Raw genomic sequence first — 23,613 nt, 5'->3', positions numbered from 1 at the left:
GTGACAGGGAGGAATAAGGTAGGGTGAGCCATGTCAGAGCCACCATGTAGGAGAGGTGAGGGCTGCAGGGTACTGCACACGTTTGGCTGGCTGGTATTTGCAGCAGGCATTGAAGAAGGAGGTGACATACCTGAAATTTTTGGAAGTGTGAGCTTGTCTTCTTTCCAGAAGTTCCCATCACAAACAAGAAGTCTGGAGTTAGCACAAATGGCACTCTTTCTTTATTAATGCCCAGGAAACTTTTGTAATTCCCAAGTATGTGCCCAAAGTCAATATGGAATAGATTTCCTTAAGAGAAGAAAATGTCTGACATCACTACATGGGCATAAGTGCTTGTAATAACATTTTGTTTGTTTCTTGAAAGAATTTTTACATTGCCTGAAAATGAGCTATTTTGGGTGAGAGCATTTTTCTACAGTGTTTTATTAGCTTGTGATATTTTCGGTCTTAGCAGGTGTGTAGACGTAGCAGCCACAAAGCATTCTTTGAATGAGTCTGTTTCTGATAGCCTTCCGGTGTTCTTTAGGTGACAGCTGAATGCCATTAAAAAAAATTCTTGCCTCAAAAGTATTCTGAGAAACATAAATCAAAACTTTCTAGCTAATATGTCACCATTATGCCTAGGACTCTCTCATGCCTTTCATGTAACTCAGGACAGGCGAAGTTGCCTTCTGCCTGGGGAAGGGCATCCACCCTTTACTTTTGGTGTGCTATAGAAAGCCATCATTCTGAATCTCCTTTGGGTCATTTTCTGCCTCTGCACCATCACCACCACGATCATTTCTCTTCACTTATTTAGTCCTTTATCATTTCTATAGCTCGTAAATGCATTATCTCTTGTGTTCTTTCTATTCTCACATGAAGTAAACAATTTCCCCCAATCCAGTACTTTTTCTAGGCTCTCTTTTTCCTTTGAGCTAGGGCCTTGACAGGGCCAGGGCCAACCTCAGATTCCAGATCTTCCTGTCTACTCTTAATTTGGTTCAAATTTCATATATAAAAATCTCCTGGTGGGAGGCAATACTGGCTGCTGTCAGAGCAGACAGTGAACCAGCCCGGTGGGGAGAGGTAAGGGAGACGGGACATGTCAGCTTTTCTACAGCACATGGCGAAGGTGATCTCTCCTACCTTCCATCAGATGCAGAGAAGTGCCATTATCCTAGCTCTCCCTCCACTCCCTCTGGTGTTCTCTTCTTAGTGGTGCTAGGGTTTGAGCTCAGGGCCTTGAGCTAGCCACAGGCACTCTAACACCTGAGCCACACCCCCAGCCCTTTTGTGCTCTAGTTAACTGTCATGTAGAGTCCTGAGGGCTAGCCTTGGATTGTGATCCTCCTATCTATGGCCTCCTGCAGCACTGAGATCACAGGCACTTGCCACCAGGATTATATGTTGAGATGGGGGGAGGGTCTTGCAAACTTTTTGCCCACACTGGCCTTTCCTTGAACCACAATCCTCCTAATCACCAGTAAGCAGAATAACTGGGATTATATATGTGAGCCACGGTGGCCAGCCTCAACTTTCCCTTCTTACATCTCACTTCCTGCCTTTACTTCCCTTACTTCCTTCTGGCCTCAAGGGGTGATTTATCTAGGGCAATCACAACATCAGTGTCCCTATACAACAGTGACTTCTAAACCCTGTATTCTGGTCTTGAACTCCTTTTAAAAATTACTCTGTGTCAGGAGGCTCAGGAATGGGGAGGTAATGGTTAATGAGGACAGTGTTTCAGATGGGGAAGATGAAAAGCTTCTGGAGATGGATGGTGGTGGTAACAGTGTAACAGTGGCGATACACTCAGTGACCCTGAATGCCATGCTTAAAACAGAAAATTTTTTGTTGTATGCATTTTACTACAAAAAAAATTATTCAACATAGATAAACTCACCTGTTTCTGAGATCATAATATTGTCGTTGTGCCTGTCGCCTATTCCAAGAACAAAGGTTGCCACACAGTAGCCTGCACAGGAATAAACAAATCTCTCCACTGCTGCCTGAAACTAATTAAAATGCATCTGAATATTAATTGTCTTCTAACTACAAAGAGCAGCATGAGCCTATTACAAATGACTTTCAGCAAGACACTGTTCTGGGAACCAATTTCAGAGAGCAAGTGAGTTGTGTCTGCTTTCATTAGCATTATATCCATTAACTGCCAGCTTTTGCATTTCCTGCTTATATTTTAGGCAAAGATTGAATGAATCATAAAAGCACCAAGAGGACACAAGAGTCAAAGGCAACAGTAATTTAATCAAAAGGTTCACTTCCTCTCCATGCATCACTTGCCCACAACTGGATGGAACCCCCAGCAATTTCTCCTTCACTGGTGAACTTGTGTTTGCTTGTGACCACTTATGAGTATGCCTGGGTTCACAAATCCACAGGTATACAGATTAATAAGTACTACTAATTGCATTTCCTCCCCTACAGGCTGCTAACCATGCAAATGCAAAGTGCTAATCCTATGCTTGAAACGACAGCCCATCAGCCTAAGCACACAGCCTGTGAAGGATCCAACAGATGCACTTCAAAGGGATGGGGGAGCTGACATTTTCAGCATCCATAATTTACCATTTAGGTTAGAGTGCAGTGGTAAATTATAAATTACTTTGTTGGGGATGCGGTATTTCTCAGGTAGGAGAGAATTTATTGGTAACTAAATCTTTGTGCTCACCAACAAAAATAGACAGCCATAAAGAGTGCTCATGGATTATTTTACAGAACCAAATTCTATGCAAAGCATGCCTGGTAATCAAAGGAGAAGCAAATGCCCATGGAATCAGGAACTGAGGGCCTCTGTTTCAGATATGTTTTATCATCACAGGAAAGTCCTTAAAACTCCATTTCCTCATGAGTAAAGGCCTTCACCAAAACACAAGAGGCAGGACACCGGAAGATCTGTGAAATCCTGGAACCTCTATTGCTACATAGAGGACAACTTGTAAGGAGGCTTTGGCGGGGGGAGAGGGGGGAGGCAGGAACTCACCTTTTCTTCAATAGGGCATTTTTCTTTGAGCCAGTGATTCAGGACTTCATCTTTGAACGCGCCTGTGTTGCCCACTGTGCTTTGTTGAATTTTGGCAATTGTTGTGGCATCTTTCACAATCTCAATCATTCCTATAGGAAGATGCACAGAGTTTGATGGAGACTGGAGCCTGGGATCTGCCCCAAAGGAGAAATAGCTGTGTCTTTGTTGAGTGGAGAGCAGAAGGTGGTTTTTTTGTTGTTGTTTTAGAGAGCTATTTTCCAGGTCTGTGTTGTTGATTATTTTAGGAGGAAGAGAAAGAACAGAAGGAGAATATAGAAATTGTATGGGATATTCTCGCAATATCCCTAAACACAAAGAAGAAAGGGTTGGTTTTGAGTAGTAATTAGAAAAGGCATTTATGTGTGGAGCAGAGTCTTCTTCACTTAGAGATCAGTGCTTATCCTTTTTTAAGTTACAAGGTCAAATGGAAATGGTTTTGCACAGTTTTCTCATCAGAAACTTGAATAAAAATATGTTTGATTGAAATTAAAATATTAAATGTCTATAAAAGTACCTGAGTAGAGTGTGTAATAGCTTTGACAATAATTCTTGAATTTAAAAATAAGTGACAGATCTTTCTGTCTAATTTTAAATGTTATTTGTGAGAGGAAAGTTTAAAGTGTAATGAAACAAGTTAAAGTTTAGAGGTGGAGAAGTAAAGAGGAGGGACCACATTCTTACTAAAATCATTTCCATGTATAGTCACAAGGATTTGAATCACGTATTCATGTATTTTCAACACATCCATATTAAATCGAGAGTTACATTCACCAGTCTGGGAACACTTTCTTTTATATGGATTATAATAGTAATTTTTCATTTGTTAAATGCCTACACTGAAAGAATTATACTCCTTTAAAACTAGTTGAGTGGTATATTAGCCTCCCGACGTAACCACGTACCTATTTTGTCACCAGTTGAAATGCAACCATATGGCAGGAGGCACAAATCCAGTGATTCAGTCTCCCAAATGGACTCCATGATTCGTAGAATCTGGGCATCAAAACACAGAGCCATTTATATTACATATTTATTCAATATACTTTTCTTCTCCCTTAAAAAAAAGGCAATCTTATCTGGTTACACAATTATATTTATAAATTTAAAATGTGTAAGTAACAACTCTGTCTCCTTTTATGTTTTTAACTACTCTACTTTCATGGATCAACTTGGTGCCCTAAAGCATCCTATTATTGCAAGCTTATTAACTTTAGTCCCTGAAATGAACTTTGGGGATGAGGATAAAGAGATTTCTTTGGGGATAGGTTTTAGCCATGTCTTATTACCCGTCTGTTCAAAAAGTCTTACTTTGTTATACATGTTTCCCAACAATAACTGGAATATCCTTATAAATCTTTACTGCCCCAACACCCATGAGACATTTTTTAGACTTACAACCAAAGCAGCAGCAACAACGATGCTAAAAATGGCTAACGTTTACTGAGTGCTCTTTTTGTGTGATCCTTGCCTTAACCTTACACTGGGAATATGATTGTTATTCACACTCCATGGGTGAACAAAGGCTTAGAGAAGTTGAGTAATTTGCCCGTAGCCATCAAAGAGCCTCAACAATAAAACAAAGTATGCAAAGATCAAATACAAACCTTCCCTCAAAATCAGAGGAATAACAGAGTGATTTTTATTGCTTTAAAGGGCTCATCTTTGAACAATTCAAAAGACTCTACAGATTTATTTGAAATTGAGAAAACTTTTAGGGGATTTCTTTTTGTCTTCTTAAAAATACTTCTTGGACAATACACATAACATTCTTGAAAAAAAGCAAAGCAAGGGTATTACTGTTTCCATATTAGAAATAAATAAAAAGAGAATCTTAGAGAGGAGAAAACATGACCAGTTTTTAAGTAGCCTACCTTTAAGTTAATATGGTTTGCCTATTTTAAATAAGCCACATTAAGTTTGAGAAATTGTTACCTCTACAATGTTGAGCAACTAGAATCTGGAAAATATCTCTTTACTGATCTCTGAAGCTAAAATTTACACAGAAATGACACACTATATGAAAACGATGAGCACTGATCATTTCATCATTCCCCTAACAATCACTTCTGCATGATTTCTCCAACAGCCTACCTGTCATCTTCTCTCTCCTTCCCATCTAATATTCACTTAGGTTTGTGTATGTGCGTCAAAGGAGATGTATGTGAGGAGAGTGTCTATGGGTATGCAGATATGTCTGTGGACAGGAATACACTGGGTACTGTGGATAAATGTGGCTGAATTTTTTGTTACCAAGCTTGGAATGGAGTCTGTGATGAAGAGGTTAGGCAAAGGAAGTATATCTGGCTACTTGGGAATAATGGATATGCATCCTTGAAGGGATGGACAGAACTGTGACGCTCCTTAGATTATGTATCTAATGGTCCCCAGCTATATTCCCCAAGTGGAAACTATTAGATTAAGCAACTATTAATCTAATAATAGTTGATTGATAGTCATATCATATGAAAGAAGAGAATGGGAATAGAGTGAGTCGAAGGCATATTTTATATTCTTTCTTCCAGATAATTGAAAAGCATTCCTTAACACGAGCCTACCTGTAAAATCAGCATGTCTTGACGCAGATCATCACCATGTTTAAAGATAATCCCAATCGTTTCATTTGACAGGACTGTTGGATCGGCACATTTAAACTCAAGCCACAGAGGCTTTTTCTTGGAGGCCATCACTTTACATTTCTCAATCTGTAAGAAAGCTGTCACATGTTTCCTACATACAACGGATACACATTGTGCAGACACAAATTCTCTTGCAAAGCATTACTATAAACAACCAGGGCAAAGTCTGAGCTGGAAAACGATTATCAATATTTGAGTAAAAATACAGAAAGTATTCTCACCAAATCTGGAGATGTAATGTGAGAGCAAATTTGTAACATTTCAATCAATGTTTTTCAAACAGTCCTCGAAGGAACCCTAAGGGTCTATGGAGATGCCAAAAAGTGCACACATCCCACCCTGCCCACACCCACTCCCACAGGACACTGGTATTCTCAGATCCCCTTTAATTCAGAGCACTATTATCTGTTCTCATATTTGGCTTCCCCTCTAAGATTTAATTTGAAAAGAGAGTTTGAGTGCTACCAGTGTCTAAAACACTGTTATTGCAGAATCAGATGCAACAAGCCAATTCTAACAAGATGAAATTTAACAGAAATAAATGGAAAATCTGCCCCCCCTTTTACCCCTGCCCCAAATTCAGACAAATTTAAGGCACAGGAAACATGGCTTAGTCGTCACTCAAAAATAAAAGAACTCAAGAGTTTTAGCCAAAAATGTGTTTGCTATGGATCAAAAGTATGATGTGGTCTTTAAAAAGAGCAAACACAATGTGAAAGTTGTACTAATATATCATAATTTCTACCAGTTTCTAAATGTAGAACAGTAGATAGTATATACTTTTGTAATGAGGTCAGTTTACTGGTAATTATACATAAAATTGAACATGCAAGGAAGGAAATTTCATTTCTGTCCATGAGGTTTAACGGCTACAGGAGTTGCTATCCTGCCACACAACAACCAGAAGACCAGGGGAAATATGGGACATAACTCTTTTCAGACATTGGCTAACAGGCAGTGGAGGTCTCTGGCTTCTGAGAGAAGGAAGACAAATGAAGACAGTGCTCTAACTGCCCCAATTTACTGCTGGGGGCTCTTTCTAGTTAGAGCAGAGAGGGGATCCAGGCTAAGCCCATAGTGCAGCAACGTAGGATATAGTGACAGAAGTCTCAGCAGGACAGGAGAGAGGGAACATTTTGGCTAAAAAATTTCCTAATGTGATAGACTATAACTCCAGTCCAAGAAACTCAACAAAACCCAGTGCGCTAAACAGAGAGAAAACCACACCAAGGTCCATCATAATTTTCTGAAAAGTAATCAAGGAAAGTCTTAAACCTAGAGGAAAAGAGATATTATGTAGAGAGGATAAAATATAAGAACAGAGACTTACCATCAGGAAATATACAAGCCAGAAGAAAATGCTTTTGAAAGAAAAAACGTAACCTGGAATTCTGTATTTGGCAAAAATGTTTTTAAAGAATTAAGGCATATTAAGAAGTTTTCCAGATAAACAAATGCTGAAAGAATTTACTACCAGCAGACTTGCAGCATAAAACATTAAAGGCAGAAGGAAAATTATGTTGGATGGAAATCTGCACCTATATAAGCAATCAAGAATATCCAACATAGAAAATATGAGGGTAAGTATTAATAAATGGTTTAATCTATTTAGTCTGTTAAATATATCTTTGTTTAAAGAAAAATAATAAGAATGTATGGTGGAGTTTATAACATATGCAGAAGTTAAAGGCATGACAAAAGTAGCAGAAAGCATGGGGGTGGTTAATGGAGGTACCTGTTGTAAGGTTCTTACACGTACACAAGGGGGATTGTTGTTTGAGTGTAATCAAGAGTGTGTGCTATTGATATAAGCACAGACATTGAGGAAATGGAGAAGAAGAGCGAAACTAGGTATAGACCAACACATAATATGGTCAGCTGATATTTGACATTTCTGGAAAAATTCTGGTGGTTATATGGTAACATTTGTCAAAACTCATTGAATTGTATAGTTTAAAAGGACAAATTTTATTGTATGTAAAGGACACCTCAATAAGCTGATTTAAAACAAAATGGAAGGGAAATTACTTGGCATTGGGGCTTTCAATAGCTGGTGATTAGAGAACGGACTTGACAGAAGCCCATGCAGAGATGCTCCAACTTCTCTGTGTCTGTCAGTTTTTAGGGACCGGACCCAAGAAAGCATGCTAGACATTTGCGAGACATAAAGACCACTTAACAGATATCCGAGTGATACCTACCACCAGGGCTCCTGCCTTCAGTCCAGGATCATAGGGAACTCGAAAGCTTTGTGGTAGATTGGAATTCTGCAGGTTTTCAAGCTTTTGCTTAAGTTGTGAAATAACTGTAATTGTCAAAAATGCACAAGAGTTACTGTGAGTCCAAGAAATTACCAATATTATCTACAGCATTTCCTGGGTCCATATTTATTTGTAGCATTCTATATATATGGTCTGGGCTAGAGCAGGAGAAAGGGGGCCTGGGGTTCTGTTTTTGAGAAGCTAACCATTTGAGGAGGCAAGATAAGTCAGGCATACTGTGAGCAACACAACTGCATTCACCCCCCCAACGCAGGATGGAAATATGTGAAGGCATGTGGGAAAACACACAGATACCCTATAGTTAGAGGGTGATGTGTTCGAGAGCGATGCTAAGGAATTAATACTATTTGTTTTCTTTTCAGCATGTGAAACTTTGAACTGTGATCTGATTTGGGGAACAGACGTTTGAAGACAATATTGGATTTAGAGTTCTGTAAATGCTTTTCAAAAGAGGAAATTAGGATGTATAGAGAAGAGGCAGGTGACAATCTCAAAATTCTCAAGGCAAAAGAAATAAATTAAAAATTATTTTCTGAATAACAGACATAATGGAAGCCAGGGCAAATCTAAGATTATTATTATTGCTGGTGTAGTTTTAGTAGGCAGCATTATTGGTGTACTAGAAAAAAAACCAAAGAGAAAAATAGAAATTTAAAATATTCAGACTTAAGTCACTGGCTAAGGACATTACTATCTGCTTTGGGCCACAGTACTAGGCCTAGCTGTATGAAAAGGAACGAGATATTCTTTCTCTTCAAGGTTCATGCAGTTTATCAGGCCAGAAAGATGTGTTAATGACTAGAATTTAATGTAGTATCAATCAAAACCTATGGGACTGCAGAGAGGGAGTGATTAATTTTCCTAGGATAGGGACAGGATTTCTTAGACTACAGATAAGAGGAGTTTGGAAATGGCTTCGGAGAGGAGGGGTGTGTGTGTGTGTGTGTAAAGGTGATAAATATATCTATATCTAATCTATATTACTCTCAGGTATAGATATATACAAAGAAATGCAAAAAATTTAAGATAGCCTCTCAATAATTTATTGCCTCAGAACATGAAAAATTTGAAAGTGATGTGTACATAGTCAAAGATGGGGAGAAAAAGGTAAAAATTTGGAAATAATCTTTGTGTGTGTGTAAAATGATTCTTAAAAACTACATCTTATGTCTATTTTATGTTTTATTTTGCAAAGAGTTTTATATTTATTATCATAACTTTATTATTAAAAATATACAAATTTATAGTTTTTAAACATTAACTTGTAAAAGGAGAACTTTACATATGCTTACTCCGTGCAGACAAGAGACTCAAAATGTGTTCTTGTCTGCTTTGAGGAAGCTACAACTTGGGTTCCAGAAAAAATCGTAATAATGAAGGCATTTGGAAAGAGAACTGAGAAAAATACAACCACAGTACCTTGGGAACTGACATCATACTTTTCAGCAGACAGGGATTTAATATCGATGGTGACTTTTTGTAGCATCTCAATTACTTGGACCTGTTGGGTGAAGTCTTGAAGCATGGCCATGCCACAACCCCGCAGATAGGCTTCTAGGATCACAGCGAATCTCTGTTGATAATGTCTGGACTGGGCTATCTCACTTCGCAAGAACCAAAACAAGAAGTGACCAATTCTTTTGTTCTGAGACAGGTACAAGAAGGTTGAGATGATCATGACTAATGCTCTAGGTCATTAGGCAATTCCTGGTGGCCTAAAATGCCACACTGTTATCACAGTGGAAATACTTACTCTTAAGCCACGCTTTAGCAGGAATCTGGCAAGGGCACTGTCATGGTATGGTTCAAATTTCACAGCCTACAGGAAGAACATGTTGTCATTTGAAGGACTGTTGGTAAGTCAGGAAAAGGAAGTGGAGAAAAACTAGTGCTCTGCTTAAGTGGGTGTTTATGGCTAGGGTAGTAGGAATCTTACCAGTCACTTAAATCCAATTGTTTCTTTTAGAGGATCAGAGTAAAGGACTTGCTTAGGATCATAGAGTAGCTGATGAAAGAACTGGGACTAGAGGCAGAATTCTCCAGTCACAGTCAGGTGCTTCTGGAAACTGCAGAGGTGAAGAGACTAAGGACATGTGCTCCAAGTAAGGGCTGACTTGATTTATTGGAGTGCAGAGAGAAAAGATGGAGATGGCTAGAACAAATCTATAAAATGGAAGGTAGGAGAAAGGTTGTTACAAAGAAGATGAAGAGTGAAAATACAGTATGTGTAAGGAGAGGAATATTAGATGGGAAGATGTGCAGATGTGACGAACCTAAAACTTCTGTTTTGGACATCTTCTTGACAGTAACTGAGTTGCCTCACAGCTTCTAACTGTAATACCCACAGGCCTAGATCAGCCCACACAGGACACTCTTTACCCTTCCCCACCGTGGTGCTGTGGTATATACAGAGCTCTTTATCAGAATATCCCAGATTTTATGTGCTTCCTCAGGTAGAATTTGGTCTTCATTTTTAGTGTTTAGAACTTTTCATGTCATTGCTAATGAAATGAATATTGACTTAGTGATAGCTCTATTGCTGAAAAAAAGAACCAATAAAATGTAAAAAATAATTAATTCTTGATGAGTGCATGTATATTTGTTATAGCATTCTCTCCAGTTTTCAGTAAGTTTGAAATAGTTCATAATTTTAAAAGCAGGAAAACTAATAAATATTGTTTTGATTACACATGCACATATAAAGTTAGGGGGTAGATATCATGTATAAACCTAAAAGACTTAAAATAAAGTATATTAGAGTATTCTTTTTATAAATAGAAATAACCTATCATTTTTTCCAAAGATCAGAAGGAATTTTTATTTTAGGGCCTGGAGTTTTCTTGGTATTATTATTTACAATTCTTGCTCTGTTTTTCCAGATTGAAAATGAACAATACTGACTTCATAATGTTTCAATTTATACGCATGCTTTCAAAAGTGCTTTTCATGGGTGTGGTCAAAGAGGTGCCATTATAGCTTTATCTCAGGTCTTAATTCTGGGAATGTGGCTATTTGGCCATCAGGACTCACTTTACATATGCTTTAAGTTTCTAACTTGAATGTGAGGTTAGAAACATGACCTTCTTCTTGTTTCACTTCTGTAAAGAAAATGCAGATCTCAACTAGGAGACCGTTGTATCAGGAATGAGTCATTTGGTCATATCTGAAAATATCGCAAAGAGTTTTGCAAATGACTACTACTCTTCAAATTTAAGACCACAAATTCAATGGTAATATTACTTACTGACCTCTTTCATTTAAAACATTTCCAAGAAGACTACTATTCATTTTCTAATTCTGCAAGGTTTCTTTTTGGAAAAATGACAATGAAATACAAATTATATTAGCTCTGGGATCTAGAAGGGCTTATGCAAATTTGTTATGCTGATTTTGTTATAGAGAACTAGCAAATTGAAAATCATTTAGTTATTCTAAAATTCTTCAGTTATGATAGTATCTGAAGAAGCAGGCAGGAAAAAAGTATTGGATATATTTAATAACTGAAAGCAAAGGTCAAATGTTCAAGTGTCTGACTAATGGGAAGGTAGAGATTCAAAGTTAAGAATATCCAACATGCTTATCAGAAAACTCCAGGGACTGCCTACTAATATAGATAGTGGTTAGACAATTTGATGTTTAAAATTTAGTCTGGCTAATCCTAAAGATGTCAAGTTAATCATCACCTACACAGAACTTTCCCTGGATTCCCTCAATGGAAATCAAGTGTCCTCTGGCCCCATTTTTTCAGAATGCTCTGTAATTTTCCCTAAAGTGTTTTTCACAATTTGCTATTAAATGTGTTTATGTGTGTACTCATTTACTGTCTTCTCAGTATATGTTGTTGATTTAATAAATGAACATATCTGTGTTCTAAAATAGCATTTTAATTTCAATTCTTTTACTTCCTTTTCCTTGTCAGGCAGTACAATATAATTTGAGAACTGCTGTTGAGCAGAAATGTTGCTCCTTGGTTCTTTAACTAACTACTAGCTAAACCTCAGGCAAATGACTTAGACTCTCAGGACCTCAGGGAACATCATGGGAACCAGAGTGGAAATTCAGTTCTGTACCTGTCTAAGGAGAGTTTTCAATATTCTCCCCAGATAGGAAGTGTTATTTTACAAATTATAAGAAGCACAGGTGGGGAGTTAAGACTTTTCTCTCTAGCCCACATTATCCTGACACCAAATGGACACAGGACATTTGGGGGTAGTGAAAAGGGCAGGGCTTGAAGTCGGGCTTTCTAGGTTTGAATTCTTGTCTTTATTTATTTATTTATTTTTTTGTGATACTGGGGATTGAACTCAGGGCCTCATGCATGCAAGGCAAACACTAAACCACTGAGCTATATCCCCAGCCCCTCTTGTCTTTTTTTTTTTCCTGGTGGGATTGGGGTTTGAACTCTGGGCTTTGCACTTGCAAAGCAGGTACTCTACCACTTGAACCAAATCTCCAGCCCATTTTGCTCTGGTTATTTGGAGACAGGGTCTCATGAACATTTTGCTGAAGCTGGCCTCAAACTGTGATCCTCCTGATCTCAGTCAGCCTCCTAAGTAGATAAGATTACAGGCATGAGCCACCAGTGCCTGGCTCTGGTCTTCTTTCAAAGTTTGTGACCTTGGACACATTACTTAGCCACTTTGTGCCTCAACTTCCTTATGTATAAAATGCAAATGCTGGGCTGGGGTGTGACTCAAGTGGTGCAGTGCTTGCTCATCAAGTGAAAGGCCCAGTACCATTAAAGAAAATGCTAATTTGACTTCCATCATAGTCATTGGTAGAATCAATGATATAATACACAAAAAGCATGTAAATCATTTGGAGCCTTGGCACAAGAAAACATTCAGGAAGTTGAAACTCTCATTAAAATAAATGAGAACAGAGTATTCCTACAGGGCCAATTCTTCTAAAAAATAAAGTATAGCAACAATGCCTTTAAAAAATGCTTGTCAGCAAACCTCGGAGAGAGTGAAAAAGTAAATGGAAAAGTTCTACTTTTTAAGGTGGCTTCATCAGATCTATTCTGACTGACTGATCACCAAAGTCTGAACAAAGAGTATCTGCTGACAACTGAATGGGGTGCCTGTGTACATGCAAATAAATTCCCTGAGAGGATGGTTTCCTTGGTAACATTGACATGCCATACCTGCACCAGTTGTAGAAGGTAATGCAAAACATCATCGTCCTCGAGGCTCTCCAGTTTCTGAACTGCAATGGCTCTCACATTTTCATCTGAAAAGTTGCAGTCTAGAAGTTGCATGGTTAACCCAACATCCAAAGCGCTTTGGTCCCAGACCTCCCTTCTCGCTAACAGTTGGTATGTTTTGGCCACAATTTCTTGCTGTCCCCATTTCACTGAGCTAAATAACTTTGGGTAGGCTTCTGGATGCTTCAGGCTTTCATATCTAAAATGCCAGAGCAATTCTTTGTCCTCCGCTGTGAGGGGATTAAGTGGATCAGTGGCTATGATGGCCTCCAGTTGTTTGCGAAGCTGATTGGGCATTTCAGCTCGAACCCGGTCCCCTTCCGGATCAGGGGTGGGCCGATGCTTGGGCAAGGCTATTGGGTGACAATAATTGTCCAGAAGAATGGAGATGGACATTGAGTTCTCCTTGTCTGGGTTGGTCGCTGATGTGAGCTTATCAGCATTGAAGCTCCCTTGATCTCCCTTCCCCGATATCTGCCACATGTGGAGCACATACTCCCCGTGGCGCAGGAGGAACCGGTGGTCTATGAGCAGCAGGTTCACATAGTAGAGGAGTTGGGCTTTACCCTTGGACTCAGAACTGTGGGTCTCTGCAGAGACCTTGCCGGAGAGTGCTGGAGTTTTGCCACAGTAGATCTGGAGGTTCAGCAGAGCCCCTTTGGGCAGGTCCTTGATTTTGATACTGAACTCAAGCCACACATTCCAGAGCACCTCCTCTGTGAAGGGTTTGGGGCTGGTTCTCTTTTGGCAAAGGACTTGCTGCCCATGCTGGATGTTCGCTTCCACAAAAACTATGAGGTCGGTGTTCCGGGGCAGGACAGGGATATCAATGCCTCGGATCTTGACCCTGAATTTCCGGTCACAGTCCCACAGGGACACGGTGAACACACTCTCATGGTCCTTACCATGGATGGTCAGCTGCTCGTGGTAGCCAGTGACTCCCGTGCAGTCATCCACCAGTGGCCACTCTTCTTTCCTCACCTCGTCCAGGGCTGGGTCTGGAGGTGTGTCAAGCACCAGGTGAATCTCTTCTCCATTCTTGAGGCAGTGCCTCACCCACTGGAAGTTTTTGATGGGCGTTTCACCCACCAGGTACTCATCCCGGCCACAGACGCGCAGCACAAAGTCCTGCTCGTTTAGGCTTTCAGGGATACCCATTAGTGACTTCTTCTTGGCCATCTTGGTGAAGAAGCTTTGGAGGATGATGCCGGGGGTGTCATCTGCCGAGACCTTGATGGTCTGGCTGGTGGTGCTGCGGTGGATGATGATGAAGATGCAGTTGTTGGCAATCTTCTTCAACAGGTACTCTGGGAGGGGCTTGGATGTCACCCAGGGGTGCATGGCATAGAGCTTGGCATCGCGGCCGGCCACCTCGGCCATGCGAGGTGTGACCAGTCGGCGGCGCGTGAACTCCAGCTCGTCATCGTGCACATTGCTGACGTCAGTGACATCGTAGCCGATGAGGGCGGTGAGCTGTCGCTGGAAGGCCAGCGTCTCCTCGGAGGGCACACGCCGCTGCACCACGTGGATCTGCCCGGGGCTCCTGTGCAGCACCTTCCAGTAGCGCAGGCAGTCCAGGGTCTGCACTACCTGGTACTTATCATAGATCTCGTACCACTGTCCCTTCTTCTGGTAGAGCAGGAGGAAGCTGTCTGGGCCCAGCCGGTGGTAGAAGTCCGCGGCCGCGCTGATCTCCAGGGCGCGCAGCCACACCTGCGCCTTCATCTGCTCCACGTTGCCGTGGCCCGCCACGTGCAGCAGCGCGGTTTCGGGGGTCTTGCTGTGGCGCTGGCTGGTGGGCAGCACGAACTCGATGGGGATGAGCTCCATGGAGGACAAGCTGGCTGCCGCGCTGCGGGGCTTCATCCTGCGGCGCCTGCGGAGGTTGTCCTCTCTCAGAACCACGGGCTGGTCATAGTTCTCCAGCTCCATGCCCTGAGCGACCTGGGAGCGGAGAAACAGAGGGCTCGGTCTCAAAAAAAAGCCCTTTGCTTGTCTGTTTTCTTGCAGGATGGCAGAGAAAAGGTGTGGTAGACTGACTTGCGCAAAAGGACCCAGAAAGGACCAAGTACTTCAAGTTGGAGGCAGTGCACCGCTTTGGCCACGAACCTCGGCCTGCCATTTACTGTCTAGCTAAGCAACCTGAGCTACTTGTATCTCTGAGCCTATTTCTTATCTGTCAGTTTGGTTACAATACCTCAGAGGGTGGAGGTGAAAATTAAATAAGATAGTATTCTTAGCTGTATGGGTGATATGCCCAGTCTCTCCACTTTTGTGTTTATTAAAAAAATAAATATATAAAGCACTCATTTGGTGCTGTGCCTGACATATAATATCTGGAAAAAGGGTAACTGTTTAAAGCATACTGAAACACACCAGTAAGAAAAAGGACAGTTAAGGACCAAGTTCTAGTTTGTAAGGTGCAATATAAGATGCTGAAACATCACTTTGAAAACAGGCCTTTAACGTATTTCCTTTGTTGGGATTCAGACTTCTCTAACTCAGACACCTTGCCCAATCTCTTTTCATGTTCTCTATTTTCAAACACTGGACCTGTTCTACTCTCTAGTCAACTTCCTGTTTTTCTTCTTTTCATTTTTAAAATCCTAATTAAGAAAGCTAGTCATTTCATTCCTAAAAACTAAAAAAAAAAAAAAAAAAAACCAAAAAACAAAAAACCAAACCCACAAATGTTGGAGATACATAAAATTCTGAATCATGAAATGTGTAAATATTCTAGTTGTCATTATTAGGGCAGTATCGCTCAGGGCTGTACTCTCCTAATATGAATATTAACTTTGTACCAATTTGTTTCATCTGCTTTTGCTTTAGGTAGGATGGAAGACAGGATTTCTGGACTTCAGGGACTTACTAAGGAAACCCCAAATGATTATTTAACTTCTTTTCTGCTTTAGCATTTTTATCTCTATATCAGGAATTCACAAATTTATTCCCATTAAATTATCTACTCTGCAGACATTTAATAAGTATCTCCCCTGCACAGAACATTTCAGTATAAGTATGATGTACTGCAATAAGAAAACAATCAAATGATTAAAATGCTAGAAGTCTTAAAATTGAAAGATGAATGATAGTTTGAATTTAAAAACTAATATCACTATTGAAATACATTATATTCTAAGAAAAAATCAATTATTGAAAGAAAAGTTAATGTTTCAGAAAATATCATTTACTCTCTTAGATAACTAAGTTAATGAGATTCAAAATGACTTATATCCTTCAGAATAGTGGAACATTTGATGCATACCAGAAAGAAAAGTTTGTTCAAAGGTTAGAAAGACAAGTTTCATTAGGTCTAAGCTTATGTTCAATTCTTGGCTTAAGTTATTTTTAAAGTCAGTAGTCATTCTCTTTAAATATAATGAAGTTAAATTTAGTAAGTAAATGAAACCAACTGACCCTTGCAACTTAAAACATTCACTTTGATCTTTTGCTACATAACAGAATAACTAACAAAGAAGAGAACTGTAAGATATATTGATATTGGCACTCACTTGAAACAAAACATGCCCAGATTTAGGCAGCATACAAACAGACAGCAATATTTGCCTTGTTAATATAAAAAAATCTTATACAATATAAGATACAGAAGAAAACCAGCTGCCCAAATACTCACTGATTTCCTTCATGGTTGGAGTTATGATGCTCTCTCCTTTTATGAAAAGATGTTAGAACCACTGTACATACAGTAATTTCTAAGCATGCATTTGTAAGAATATGAAGTCTGGCTGGCATAGGCTTCTTGGCCCTCCCTCTTCCTCCCAAACAAAAACAAAAAAGAACTGATACACCTGCAAGCTGTTGTCAGAACCTTGTGGATATCCACAGTATAGGTTCAACTCGACAATGAAACGCAGACATTGAGTGGTAGGATCATCTTAAGAACCGGCAATGGTTCCCCATAAAAACATTCTACCAAGAAGGAAGTGTCACTATTGCAAGTCAGACCCAACAAAGGGCAGAAAATAGAAGGAAGCTATACCTGGTAAAGTAGCGGAGGTGATGCTGCTCAGGGATCATTTGTTTAATTTTTGAAAACAAAACAAGTTCAAACCTACCCCGTGCACCTCTCAACTCTTCCGCTTTTCTGGAACTCCCTTCATATCCAGATGCAGAGGAAGTGCTGCAGTCACCAGGAAGGAAGTTTTAACCAAGTTGATTATACATGTGATCGCTCATTTTAAAAGTGTCAGAAATGCATTTCCTGCTGAAGCAGAGATGGAGCAAGAGCAAGTGTGAGCAGTGTTTACCTTAGTTTTTTTACTCTTTGAATAGATTTTTCAAAAACTGAGGGACTGAGACAAATTAAAATTAGAGATCCAAACCCAAAATACAGCATGAGACATAAACAGATGAAATATTTTTGAACTAGTTATGTAATACAGGAAAAGAAAGGCCTCACAGCTACAACAGGAGATAGCTTGCTAGGAAGAGATTCAGAGCTAAATTAAAACTGTTACCCTCATGGGAGTTCAAATACACCAGGTTCCTACACTGTTACTGAGGGAGGGGAAGAGGAACTTAGAGATCTAGAGGACTGCGTTATTAAGCTGGACATTTTCAAAAGCAGTGTCTGGGAGCTCACTTCCTTTGTTTGGTGAGAGAGTTCTCTATTTTTTTTTTTTCCGGAACATTTAGATCCCAAAATATCACTAGCTTAAACAGAAAGTCCTGCAGCAAGTGTGTGTGTGTGTGTGTGTGTGTGTGTGTGTGTGTGTGTGTGTGGCAGCGGTGGTTGTGTTGAGGGTAGGGGCTTACTGTGAGCAAAGACTGACTACAGACAAAGCAGACCAGTACCCTCTCCTCTCCATCCCTCCTTATACCAGAGTTCATCCTTCACCCTGGGCTCCCTGTGAACTCCAGCTGAGCTCCAAGGACAACCAGAAGGGTGGAATTGGCCTCATGAATCTCTCAGAACTAGATAGCTTCAAGTTCCTCTGAGTTCCTCTGATATTAAGGTAAATGATTCTTTGATCTGCTCTATCTCCTTTCACATGGTCCCCCCTTAGGTCTCAGCCTTTTTAAATACTACTTTAATAGCTGACACCTGCAGTCAAATCATTTTATTCAAAGGTCACTTCCCAAATATTTAGAGGAGGCATGTCAGCTTCCCAAAGCATATTCCTATATAAGAATACTCCCTTTGGAGGCTGGCTGCTTTAGAAGCCTCAAGGCTGGACTTCTTAGTTGGTCTAGCAGGAAGACCACCACACTGTAGCCACCAAGTTACAGTGTCAGTTTCACACAGAGTGTGTGGGAGGGTTCGTGGTGGTAGAGGGCATGGGAGGGAGTTTTCAGGTGGGAGGGCTGACCTTAGAGGGACCATAAGCCTGGCTAGTTCTGTTCCCTAGACCACCCAAACACACACCACAACACACGTTATTCCAGAAATGCTAGACTCAGGCTCGTGGGTCCTCTGGTTTCTGAAGGAATTATTCAACTGTTCAATTATGCAAATGTTGCCTGTTCTATGACTAAACTTGCAAATACTTCAGTCTTTATTGGTGGTTTGATTAAAAGTACCCTTCCTCAAAAGTATCTTCCTCAAATCCTAAAATTTGACTGTATATGGTGAATGTTCCTAGGCAGAAGTAATGGCAACTGCCTCCTCCCTCCGTGTAACTTCTTCCTCTCCACCAAGGCTGATTTTACTAGTGAGAATATTTTATCCCCAGAATCATTAGGTTAGTGGCGTCCTAGATCTCATCATTTTCTCTTTACTAACATGTTTCTTAATTTTCCTCCTGTGAGTCTCCATGCATCTAGTACTGTGATTTTATACATATAATGGACACTCAAACCATCTTGGTTGAAAAAATGCAGAGTCTAGCCTTCTGTATCCAAATATCACAGAAATGACAAATGGAATAGATTAGAAAACAAAAAGGGAGTTGGACAGGTCAATAATCGAGAAAAAGTATAATAATTAGTTGTTGACTCTTTGCAGTGGACTTCAGAGAAGTTACTTATAGTCTAGTTGGAGAGACAAAATATGCAGATAAAAAATATGTGGGATGTGATGGTGCATGCAATCCAAGTGGTCCAGCTGCATCCTGGTATTATAAGAACACTCATGACACCTATGGATGTCATTCTTTATCCCTAACATATGCCACTCCATGTCTCTCAGTTCTTAATCTAACAAAAGGATAATAACCACCCTAGGAAGTTGCTATAAATCTTCACTTTTCAACAGAACAAAGCCTTACCTAACTGTACTATGTAAGATACTGTTTTAGACAATTCCAGGAGTCACACCAACACAATACACAAAGAAAGGCCATGTAATCTGTGTGTTTCTTTTTCAGAGAGGGAAATGTTTCTAGAAGCCTCCTTCATTCCCTTATGTCTCTGGCCAGAATTGTGGCAAGTGTTCATTCATACTTCAGCCAATCAGTGGAATGGGGGATAGAATTATATGAATAGTTTTGGCTAATCAAGGCTTACCCTGTGTTCACAGCTGGCCAGAGAATGGTATATACCAGAGCAAAATGTTAGGGCTTTGACATATAGGCAAGGCAGAGCTGGGAAGGACTGCAGGAGACTGCCGGAACCTTCAACACAGAGAGGCAAGCTATTATCAGAAAGGCAGAGGACAGTGGCTCCAAATTCGGGGAAACACAGCCCTGGGGATCTACAACCAGGTCCAGGTGCCTGTGGAATAGCCCACTTCGTTTTCCATTCTTATTAGCAGAAGTTGGTCATTGAATATATTTTTCTCTATTTCCTTGTTCAGTTAAATTTTGCCTATGCAGCTTAGGAAGCATCAGAAATTTCTAGAAAAGAATTTTTTTGGTAAATTGATTTTAAAAATTCAAATTTCTTAGCATAATACATTAGACCCTTTATGACTGATCCTTAACTCTCTGCCTCATATTCCAAATCACCTTTACAACTGAATGAAACTGGCCTCTGCTCCACGCTTGTTAGGCTCCTGCACATTCTGGGCCTCTGCATGCTGCTTCATCTGTCCCCTCCCTCCTCCTGTTCTCCCTCCTCTTCTTTCTCCATTGTCCCCTCATCCCCTTGGCCATTTAACTAACTCTTGCTTTGTCACTATTCAGGTTGAGTAATGTCCTCTGGGAGGGCTTTCTGGTTTAAGAAAGTACAGGGTTTGAAAAATGTTCCCACTAGTAACCACCATAATAACAATTCACCATTACAAGAACAAACTCTTCTCTAACTCTTTCTAGGTGTCTTGCATGGTTCTAGTCACATTAGCCCATTCATTCATTTAATCCTCACATCATCCCAAGGAGAGGACACTTCTATGATCCTTGTTTACAAATGATGAAAACAGGCACAGAGAAGTTAAGTGGCTGCTCCGGGCCTGGCAGCTGGGCAGTGGCAGCCATCAGAGTGCTTCTCCCAGGGGAGGACAGCTGTTTACTCTGCTGTGTCCTCCACCAGATGCGAGGTCTTTTAGATGAGTAGATGAGTGACTGCTGTGTTCATCACTCTGTTCCCCCTCCCCTCCCTACCCCCCCAGCTTGGAGCATATGAAGAAAAGGTCTTGATAAATATTTGAGGAATGAATTTGTTTGTTTAGAGTGTGTCTTTTTTTTTTTTTTTTTGGAAAATCACTGGATTCCTTTTTGTTTACTGGAATAATGCAAAAAAATATTTCCAGACCAATCAAAACCCAGACAGCTCTTCCCTTCCATCAAAACTAAAAGCCTGCAATCCACCTCCTTTTCAAATATCAGAACATGGAACTGCCAGACTCTAAACTGAGAATGTCAGGCTTTGGAAGAAACAGCTCTCCTTAAAAAGGCCTGAGAAGCAGTGCCCATGATAATGTCACCTGCAGCGTCCTGACCAGGCCCTGACACCAGGCTCTGTCGCAGCCAGCCCCTCTAAGTCTTCCTCTGCGCTAGGACCCTCCGCAAGGCCCTTGAACATGGAAGAAAATGGGCTACAGAGCTGGAACTCAGGGAGGAACTCAGTTCGACTAACACTCTTAAGGATCCACAGTGCTTTAGTGTTTTAGTGTCTGTTACAGCCCTGGTGTTGATCCAATCCATTAGTTTTCGTGTTGTTCCCTTGCTAATATGTACTGAAATATAAGACCAAAGACTGCCTATCACGAGTCTTGTGGCAAGACCTTCTCCCATGAAATGGTTTACCCAGAAACAAGAATCAGCGGATTGGCAAGGACTTTATCTTCTTTAAATACCCACCTGTCTACCTTTTTCACACATACGTGATGTTGACCCAGACAAAGCTTCATTCCTTCATTCGCGGGATTTTTTTCTGTTCAAGGGCCTTGCGGAGGGTCCTAGCGCAGAGGAAGACTTGGGAGAGGGGCTGGGACAGAGCCTGGCGTCAGGGCCTGGTCACAGGTGTGCAGGTGACATTTATAATGGGAAATTCTCAGGCCTTTGTAAGGAGCTTCCAAAGCCTGGGATTCTTAGAGTCTGGCAGGAGTTACATCCCCATGGAAGGAAGCCAGGAGGCTGCCTGCCTCTCTGGTTCAGAGAAAGGGCACGGGGGGTGGGGAGTGGGGGTGGGGGGTGGGGGTGGGGGGTGGGGGTGGGGGGTGGGGGTGGGGGGGCGGGCCGGGGTTGGGGCTGCTGGGGGCCGGAGCTGCGTGCTTTCCTGGCGCTTGGAGGGAGAGGGGGCCGCTGTGAGCCCCTAGGCCTGCGGGGCCTGCTGCGTAGACAGCCAGGGGCCAGGGCCAGGGGTCGGGGAGGACCTGGCCTGCTCTTGCCTGCCTCGCTATGTATGCCTGTGAGACTCGCCGGTGCACCCTGGAATTACCTGTGTGCTCTGCCTAATCACACGAACACGGCTGCAGATGGCGAAGGCCCTGCCGGGTGGGTCTCAGCGAGGCGCGAGTTCCCTGGCGCTGTGCCCCCTCTTGACGCAGTCTCTAAAAAATACAGATGTCAGGGCACCCTGCCTTCCTAGTGGGTTTTTCCTCCTTTCCTCCTCGCATACTGACTTGAAGGGGAGGGGCTTCTGGGGCTGGGCATGTGGTTTCCTAATGGGATGCAGGCTTCACGTGCGATCAATTTGCACTTTGACAATGGTCACTTCTGTATGTGTGTTATGTGTTGATAAAGGTTCAAAAATACTTTTGCTTAAAGATATTTTTACTTAAAAATGCCTAAAAATTAAGCTACCCATTTTCTTAAACAATTGAGGTTCCCAGCCCCAGTTCTTGCAGATTCCTCCTCTTGTGAATGGATGGAAGTGGAGGCCAGTTCTGAGCCTCCACTCACTTCTTTTTGAGCGGTACTGGGGCTTTGAACTCAGGGCCTTCACCTTTAGCCTCTCGGCCAGCCCCCCTACCCCCCTTTCTTTTGTGATGGGTTTTTTTCCGAGATAGGATCTTGCAAACTATTTGCTTGGGCTGGCTTTCAACTGTGATTCTCCTGATTTCTGTCTCCTGAGTAGGATTACAGGCGTGAGCCACTGCAGGATTACAGGTGTGAGCCTCTGCGCCCGGCAATTCTGAGCCATCTTGTCTGCTTCTCACAAGCTCTGACCTCTGCCCAGTCACTCCATTTTTATTTTAGAGGGCCATAGGGCTAAGCAGAATGTTATAAAGGAAACATGGTCACTTGTGGACTCAACTGGAAGGAGAGGGGCCTCCCATCCAAGCTGACGTTGTGGAATTCCATTCATTTATTCATTCACTTGTGCATTCATTCTCATTTGTTCATGCATTCATTCAACATTTATTTTGGGTATCTATGGAATTCTTGTCTGCAAGGAACTTGCAATTTAGCAGGGTAGGGAAGATGTTCACTTCTGTCATCATGAAGCATGGAACATAAGATATGTCATTGGAGCAGTACAGAGAAAGGGCTGTAGGAACATGGAGCAGGATGCTGTTTCTTTCGGCTGACTGTTCCAGAGAGAAAGCCTCAGGAGGAGTGGCAGGGAGAACAGGTAGAATGCAAGTTGGCAGAGGTGATGGAAAACAGCTCCTCTGCATTCAGCAGAGGAAATTGTGTAAGGCAGCTAAAGATGAAAAGAATGAAAGAAATCTGGAATCTAAGAGAGGTCAAGAGAGCATGGCCTATGGTCAAGCCATTGGGTTCCTGACAAGGTCATAGCAAGAAGTGTAGCCTTTTTTTTTTTTTTTTTTTTTTAGTGGAACTGGGGTTTGAACTTAGGGCTTCATGCTTGCAAAGCAGGCACTCTACCACTTGAGCCATTCCTTCAGTCCTAGAAGTGTAGCCTTAATGTTGTAGGAAATGTTAAACAATTATGAAGAACTAAATTGAACAGAGTGGGAATGGAAATTGGGAGCAATTAGAGCACATCTCCAAGGTTCCCTCTGCTTTCTTTCTTAAATTAACAATTTTATTAAGGTCTATTTAACATACCATCCCCTCCAGTTTCAACCTTTCACACAGTTCTCTGAGCCATGTGCTAATGGCTGTAACATTTCAGTGCTTTCTTTCTTTCTCGCCTTGTGGTTCATGCAGGTTG

At 41.3% G+C, this 23,613-nt stretch overlaps 1 protein-coding gene and 1 long non-coding RNA gene across 6 annotated transcripts in view; one reads left to right on the top strand and one right to left on the bottom strand.

Moving 5' to 3' along the window:
* Pik3cg (phosphatidylinositol-4,5-bisphosphate 3-kinase catalytic subunit gamma) overlaps positions 1-17,375 on the bottom strand; it is a 33,476-nt gene extending 16,101 nt beyond the window's left edge. The window contains exons 1-10 of one of the 5 annotated variants that reach the window (XM_074064968.1): positions 17,229-17,375; positions 13,090-15,093; positions 9,697-9,762; positions 9,363-9,588; positions 7,863-7,966; positions 5,581-5,727; positions 3,928-4,018; positions 2,984-3,114; positions 1,886-1,997; positions 131-288 (exon numbers count right to left, since the gene is read on the bottom strand). In XM_074064968.1, coding sequence (XP_073921069.1) covers positions 131-288; positions 1,886-1,997; positions 2,984-3,114; positions 3,928-4,018; positions 5,581-5,727; positions 7,863-7,966; positions 9,363-9,588; positions 9,697-9,762; positions 13,090-15,081 — 3,027 coding nt within the window. In that variant the 5' untranslated portion in view covers positions 15,082-15,093; positions 17,229-17,375. The other 4 variants (XM_074064967.1, XM_074064969.1, XM_074064971.1 and 1 more) reach the window with 4 other exon arrangements.
* Positions 17,376-17,758: 383 nt separating this feature from the next.
* The window catches only part of LOC141420677 (uncharacterized), a 36,406-nt gene continuing 30,551 nt past the window's right edge, over positions 17,759-23,613 (top strand). Inside the window, exon 1 of the long non-coding RNA XR_012445201.1 lies at positions 17,759-18,128. This is a non-coding gene — a long non-coding RNA (uncharacterized lncRNA). The remainder of the gene's footprint in view (positions 18,129-23,613) is intronic.

Source organism: Castor canadensis, chromosome 2, assembly GCF_047511655.1.
Source record: "Castor canadensis chromosome 2, mCasCan1.hap1v2, whole genome shotgun sequence".
NCBI lineage: Eukaryota > Metazoa > Chordata > Mammalia > Rodentia > Castoridae > Castor > Castor canadensis.
The sequence above is the reverse complement of the archived record's forward strand: the minus strand, read 5'-3'. Positions and strand labels throughout refer to the sequence as shown.